General features: G+C 35.7%; 1 protein-coding gene across 2 annotated transcripts in view; it reads right to left on the bottom strand.

Moving 5' to 3' along the window:
* The window catches only part of KIAA1468 (KIAA1468 ortholog), a 95,279-nt gene that overhangs the window by 32,836 nt on the left and 54,606 nt on the right, over positions 1-7,837 (bottom strand). For both annotated transcript variants that reach the window (XM_006913714.3, XM_006913715.3), the window contains exons 13-16: positions 7,540-7,611; positions 4,087-4,227; positions 3,466-3,630; positions 1,496-1,643 (exon numbers count right to left, since the gene is read on the bottom strand). In XM_006913714.3, the coding sequence (XP_006913776.1) occupies positions 1,496-1,643; positions 3,466-3,630; positions 4,087-4,227; positions 7,540-7,611 (526 nt within the window). The remainder of the gene's footprint in view (positions 1-1,495; positions 1,644-3,465; positions 3,631-4,086; positions 4,228-7,539; positions 7,612-7,837) is intronic.

Below are 7,837 nucleotides of genomic sequence, written 5' to 3'. Positions count from 1 at the left end.
AGAGAGGTAATTAGATGAGATGTGCTCATACTGGAGAAGGGTGGGCCTCTAATCCCATATGACTGATCTTATAAAAAGTGGAAATCTGGACACAGACACAGACAGACACAGACACAGACACACACACACACTCACACACACAGGGGGAACAGAATGTGAAGATGAAGGCGGAGATCTGGGTGATGCCTCTACCAGCCAAGGAGTACCAAAGCCTGCCAGCGAACCACCAGAAGCCAGGAGAGAGGCATGGAGCAGCTTTTCCCGGCTGTCAGAAGGAACCAACCCTGCTGACACCTTCACCTCAGACGTCAAGCCTTCGGAACTGTGAGACAATACATTTCTTTCATGAAGGCACTCAGTTTGTGGTACTTTGTCATGACAGTCCTAGCAAACCAATCCAGCAAGACAGAAAAAGAAAGAGGAAATCAGAAAGACAGGAAAGTCCCTAGGCAGATGCACTACCTTAATGAGTGAAGGGGTAGAATGTCGAGTGGCCAGCTGTGAGTGCTTTATGAAGACTTAAAAGTGTGAATTTTCATTCTTCTTAATAATATTCGAAAACATGTTCCACCCCTATCCATTCTCAATTTTCTAAGTAAAATTGACACTCAAATAGTATACACCTTCGTGCTGTGTTTCGTGTATCCTTAGACGTGCTGCTTCAAATCCCTAAGATTACAGGTAACTCACAATTTCCTTTATGTGAAAACTGCAATTCTAAAAAAATCAAGTGTCTGTTGATGTTCTCGATGGTATAATTCTTTTGTCTCTCAGAAAGCCAGTAAGAGACATAGATAATTTCACAAATCTGAAAAAGCTGCAAAGGGATCTCATACATAGTAATAGCTTGTCTACAACCATTTATCTTGGGGGACAGCAGCAGTGGAATCACCGAGTGGCATGGACCAAAAGTCACTTACTGGTTAGCTGGACACTGAGATAAGAGAATTCTGGCTTTTGCTATCAATTTCATGTATTTCTGAAAATAAGTCATATTCCTTCTTTGGAAAAAAAAAATTCTGCCCCAAATGCTTATATTCTGTTCAAGGACATAGTAGGAAAGAGCAATACATTCACCTTCCCCTACAGAAAATAAGATAAAACAGCTGGGGAAGAAAAAAGAAAGAAAAAGTGCAAATGACAAACTTTATAAACTGGCACTTGTAATTATTAAGTGAATCTTTTCACTGATTCGGCTCTAGTAATAAAAGAAAACACTTATTTTAGCCACAGGAAAAAAGGTTATAAAAAGACTATAGATGAAGAGTTGAAAGAAAGAATAAATATTATAAAATAATACCATGAGGCTTATCCATCAAAAACGAAGGCATATAGTTTACCTTAGATCTATGATCACGAGATTCCACTCCTATAATACATTTTAGTAATTATACTGTCATAAAATGTGATTTCTAGAATTTTAATCAAAAACAATTCTTTGGGAAGCTAAGCTGTTAATATTCTACATCTTCCATCCACAGTTTGAATTCAGTACCTTCTATCTGTGGCACTTCACCATGAAGCTTGGCTTTGCTGGAGAAAGGTGCATTCTGTAGCACTAATGCAAAGAGAGATGGGATCAAGGACTGCAAGGCAGAAAGATACATGTGGAGCTTATGTTCATCCAGCCCGTGCTCTCCTTCCTGAAACATAAGGAGGTGGAAGCAAATTTTAGTCTTTTGAAATCACATATTTATGATGCTTTTCTTTTCTATGGCAAATAATAAAACATTTGAGGACCTGTATGTTAGATTCATGGCATAACACCTAATGGAGATGTCCATTCTTCTCACCTTAATTTCTCTAAGCATATGAAAATGTAAAGAGCACCAATGTACTGTAGAAGTACCACAATCTTTTATATGGAAAACTTTAGGGTGAACATCAATCACTGCCATTTGCATGGAACTTCTTTTATAGGTTTTTTTTTTTCTTTTAAGAGGGTCTTATCTTTTGAAATTTTATAAGTCAAGATAAAGAAATTAAAGTGAGCCATAGGAATCATTTTAAATGTTCAGCTATTAAACCAGCAGCAGTGCTTGCTACTTTCCCTCTTCTACTTCTAATATCTCTTTATAGATCTGGTGAAATCTGTATTTGACAGCATTGAATGCACTTTAAAATAATTCAACACAGAGATAAAATATAGGAGGAAAAATTTCAAAGGGAAACAAGAGACAACAGAAAGAAAAAAAAAGAGTAAGGAGGTTCAGTATGGTAAACAGAAACCAAATATTAAAGTGAAAACCAGAGTTATTAGAGATAAAAACATTTATTGCTGTTCAAATCCACTTGAGATGTTGTCACTAGATAAAATAGCAATGGTGTCAGATATGCGAGTTATTTACTAAGTTCTACGTTATCGACTCAGTTCTAAATTAGTTAATTTCTTCATGGAAGAACTACTACTTATGTTGAATACTGCAGATATGTTTAGTAGCAATGTGGAATTACTCATGTTATGAATTGGAATAAGAAAAATCAGGCATGAATAACTCTCAGATAGAAGGAATGCAAACATTCAGAAAAATACTTAAAAAAATTCCCTAGGTTTCACAAAAAGGAATACTTCACTGTAGTTGTCCATTTAGTTTTTTAATATTCATTTAGAAATTTCCAAAAAAAAAGTTCAATTTTTAAATTATATCTATATATATATAAAACCACCTACAGAGTAGTTACAAAGCTTTATAGGTCCTTTAAAATTTTGGGGTAGAAAGGGCGAGTTTGAAGTGAGACATAATAGACCTGGTTCTGTCATTTAACAGCTGTGGGATCCTGGGGAAGTTACTTAAATACGCAGTTACCAAACACAAAAAAAAAACAAAATGTAATTCAAAGGGTTATAATAACAAAATTATATATCTTATAAATAAAGTATCTACCTTAATGGCATATATTAGGCATTAAAGAAATGTTAGTTTTTCTTCTAGACTCTAAGAGACTTTTAGTATCAAAATTAGATCAAGAAGTTTCTACTGTTTCTTCAATTTTTCTTCAATTCTTTTACTTGGAAAGAATGGAAAGTTCCTTTTAAAAAGTGAGAAAATTACTGAAGTAAATAAAATAAAGAGTTAAAGCATTCTGACATTGTGTAAATAAGAAAGATTCTGAGACTCATATTTTAGTTACCTCTGGGCACCGGAGCATACACTTTACCTAAAATATTTAAGTCTCTGAAAAGGCAAGGAAGAGCTAGCTTTCTTAATAAGTGTGAATAATAGTTCCACGAAGGTGCTATTTCAGCTAACAAACTCAGATCATGTCTTTTCTCCTCTAGCTTCACCAAAATGAAACTTCCTCAAATCTCTCTTGGCTCCAGACCAGTAGAATCTTTAACTGGTAATTTATTAGAATGTTCGGTTAAGTGGTACTTTCTGTCTTTGTTCCCCAACATTCTTTTAAGACACCTTAGAACACACCTTTTCAAACTCTATAAACTATGTAAACAAAGGAAGCAATTACCCTGAGAAGCTTTTCAATCTTGTTCAGCAATGTAGGTATGAGATGAGACTGTAAATTCCCAAGTTCTGTAGTCCAGGCAGCATAAGCCGGTAAAAATACTTGATGTGTTGCACTAACTACTCTTTCTGAGGGGTCACCCAAGGCTGACAGCAACAATTCAAAACCCTGCCAGAAAACAACAACAACGACAAAAAACAAAAATAAAAACAGGCAAAATATAGATTTTTAAAAGAATAAACTTAAAAAACTCAATAAAAAGTAATAAGTATACATTGCAGTACATTTAGAAAACATTTTAAGCAAGAAAGAAAGCCATCCTACCCTTCCCATTTTCTTAGAGAAAATGTCACGCATCCATGGATGAAGAAACCAAGGAGAAGGGTAGCAAACATGCACGTTTGTTGCCAATTTCCTGCCACAAAGCTGTGGCGAACACTGTGAGTGAATCATAGCATGCTTTCCTTTGAATTGCAGAATTGAAACCAGGCAGCCAACTCCAACCGGTTAAAGTTGACATAACTGCCATCCCTACTCTAGGTTATAAGGTATTGGAATCAGAGATTTGGAATATTACTTGGAATTTTAAAATGGAGTAAGTGGAGTTCATTCTAAAAAACACACCTGTTGATATTTGTCTGGATCATCAATGTATCCCATAATGATACCGAGGCTTTTGATCACAGCTTCTCTTACCAAATCTGCCTTATCTTCCATTAACATCTGTTGCAACATTGAAAGAACCAAGGAGCTACGAATTTCTTTCTGAAAATAAACAAGAACAGGTTTTTGCTATTTATACTAGAAGCAGAAAAATATAGAAAATATGATAGACAGCCACGTATGCAAAACTCAGATACATTAACATTTATTTTAATATGTTTGCCTCAAGTCTTCATTTTCTGAAGACATAAAACGTTACTGCTATAACTAAAGCATGGCTCTCTTCCACTCTCCTCCCGTTCCTCTACCCTCCCTGTCTAGAGGTATAACAACTACTCTGAGTTCGGAATTAGGCTTCTCCCAGCATGTTTTTATACCCTTGAGAAACATGTGCAAACCCTTGCAGAGCACAGTGCAGCGGCAGGCACTTTTGGGAAACCCACAGTCAACGTTCTATAAACGCACAAGGACTCGCCTGCCACCACCTGTTCAACTCAGAGAAAAGCGCTGAGAGTTACAGCAACAGGAGGGGCTGTAACTCTCAAACATCTCGCCGGTAATCAAAACATTTGCCTGGGGTAGGAGTGTGGCAACATTATAAAATCCTGGTGTTCCTATTTTTTGAGGAACTGAGGTAAAAAATTCGAATAGGAAGATAAAGTATGAGAATAAATTTTAAAAGTACTTTTGCAAGAACTGCATTGATATTTTCAGATGCTATTTAATAATGCACCAATAATATTGTCTTAATTTGATGCAATTTTTCCACAGTTAAATAATATTAAAGAATATTTTCGCCTAATTAATGGCTGAGGGTAGAATAAAGAGTTATCATTATGTCCTTCCTTCTGTTCTTTGTACCATTTTTATAACTTGATTAATTTATAAAATTCTTTAAAGCCTAAATTTGTTCAGGTTCTTTTTACATATAATGGTTAGATTAAAATCAAGATGGAGGATATAATCATTTTTAAATGACCTAGTCTTTGTTTTGACTTTTTAGAAAGAATATATATAATTTTAGCAAATTTTAATCACATTTAGGTTGGTGAACATGTCTTTCCGTACGGCCTTGTTATTTATCCTTTAGGGTAAAAACTGCTCCCTCCGCCTCCACCCCCCGCACCAATGTCTTACAGTATCTTAACTTTAAGATACTTTATTCATTTAAATATTGGTTTAAAAGTTGCCTTCTTGGTTGATATGAGGATGGGCTATAGGACAGAGGTACATAAACTTCATCTGGGTGCATGCGTCACACTGATCTGGGCGGAGGTCAGCCGTGGCAGCCTCAGTATGCCACAGGGAACCCACGGGACAATTCAGGAGGCATTACTCCACCGAAGCCGTGACCATACCGGGGTTCTACTATTACCAGTTATAGTCAGGTATAAGGCAAAGGAAGATTCATGGAAGACACATTCAGTCTCTTGTTAATGCTGCTGGCATTCTAGTACTAGGAGCAGCGTGAAAGTTCACTTATCCTTTGCGAGCATGTGATGTTCATCTCTGTCTTGGAACATCAGGTAACAGGATGCTCAAACTCACTCATGTATATCTATCTACAATCCATAACAAATGTGTGTGGCTGTGCTCCAAGAAAACTATTTACAAAAATAGGCTGAGAACTAGATTTGGTCTCCAGGCTGTAGTTTGTCAAGCTTTGCTTTAAACTATGGTTGTTTAACTTAAAATAATAGTGATGTCACCTCATCCCTCCACCTGTCTAAGCCCTGGACCTAAGAGAAGATACCTAAAGGGGCACAACAGTCCAAGGGCCCTCATTCTTTTTGGTGGCAGAATTCTTTTAGTCACTTCAAAATTAATGAGCGCATCGAACAGCTTTTGTTTGGGTAGGTAATATCTATTGACATTTATCACATTACAAATTAAAACTGAGAAATTAAAAAACATGTATCAATTCATTTGAAAGTAACAATAAACTCATTAGGTTAACACGAATAACATTTTAATGAAAACAATAAAACAAAAATTAGTGAGAAGGATGGCATTGTTTTACATTTTGTCGCAAATCTCTTTAATGTCTGACTTAAAAGAAGATCTGTAGATTTTATCTGTTCTGCATTCAGTTGTGATATGCTGTTTTGGTTGAAGTATTTAAAAAAATCTGGCCTCATGCAGACATGTAATTGAAAAAGGAAGGAGTATTTTAATAGCCTTTCCTAATGTGAACAGACATTTTACTTTGATTCTACACTCAAACTGGACAAGTGATAGTTTCTTATTAGTTGCAATGTGGGATCTAAAACCATGATATAGTTTATTGCTAACAAGCTCTTTAAACTCTGATATATTAAATTCCACTGATCTATCTTTGCCTCTGTTTTTTCCCCATGCATGATTTTAAGTATTATGCATTGGTCATTTGAGAAATATTGGACCACAGAGTTATGCAGATATTCTTCAATATGGACACATTTTATTATAATCTCAAAAAATCACATGTTAATGTCACCACTGACCTCCTCAGAAAAGTTTACATATGTAGAAACTGTCAAGATCATGGTGACAGATACAAGTTTTCCAAAATTCTTGTTCTCACTTCAAAGGTCCAATTTTATCATTCACAATAAATGTTATCTTCTTGTTTTACTTGAAATGATACGTTTGTTTCATTCATTTTCATAAAAATGTCTGCCAAATACCCAAGTCTTAATAACCATAGCTCGTTTGTCAATCAGTAGTCTGTCAAGTAAGTCAGTAACCCATGAAAAAGAGTGACCAGTTCAGCTCACAACTCAAACTATGCAGAATGTTGTTTTCATGTAACAGCCATCAAACTTCAGAATGCAGCAAAATGGCTTGATATTAGTATTTTTTATTTTATTGCAAGGAATATTAAAGAGATGCACACTCGAGGGTCAAAATTTAGTAGACTATTTTAACTGTTTATCAAGCTTATTCTAAGGGAAACTGGCTTTGTCTGCAAGTGCGAGGCAGTGAAGAATACAATATTATCTGCGCATTTGGGTCTCACTGCCATGATCGCACTAATGCACGGGCACTGCTGCCCATTACGACTTTGCACCAACACTGTAAGTGTCAACCCAGAGAAAAAGACAAAAAAATGTTTTAATATTATTCTGAAAATAATTTTCACCTCATGAATCTCTATGAAAGGATCTCAAGGAACTCCCCGCAGTGTCCTGGGACCGCACTTTGAGAAGTGCTGATACAATTTAATGTATTTACATTCTTGCAAAATCAATGGTTAATGTACCTGTCTGCACTCCCATATCGCATCAATGTGAGCCTTTTCTTTTTGGCTTATCTTTTTCCTTTATTAGGACAGTATGCCCTAGGAGAATCTGGATTAAAATGTACGAGACACTTGATAGAAGGTTTCTCTATTATTAAAAAGAAAATTTTTAAGAAAAAAATGACAATTCTTACAGGAAGGTAAGGTGCCAAGGCTCCACAGGATTCTGCCACAAGCAGTCGTCTTTCTGGGTATTTGTGATTAATCTAGAGTAAAAAATAAATCAAGCATAAACAACATACCCTTCCCTTCCTGCAACAGAGCATTATTTTCCACCACAAATCCTGTTATGAATGCAATAAAGCTTCTTACTTTTCCACGATCAAGAATAAAAGAATCAGGAATAGCCTAAAAAACAAGGTCACAGGGGTTATCTGTTAAAGAAAAAAGGGTAAAGCAAAGGTGAAATCTGGCAAGGTGTATAGAGATTGG

The sequence above is a fragment of the Pteropus alecto genome, unplaced genomic scaffold (genome assembly GCF_000325575.1).
Source record: "Pteropus alecto unplaced genomic scaffold, ASM32557v1 scaffold14, whole genome shotgun sequence".
NCBI lineage: Eukaryota > Metazoa > Chordata > Mammalia > Chiroptera > Pteropodidae > Pteropus > Pteropus alecto.
The sequence above is the reverse complement of the archived record's forward strand: the minus strand, read 5'-3'. Positions and strand labels throughout refer to the sequence as shown.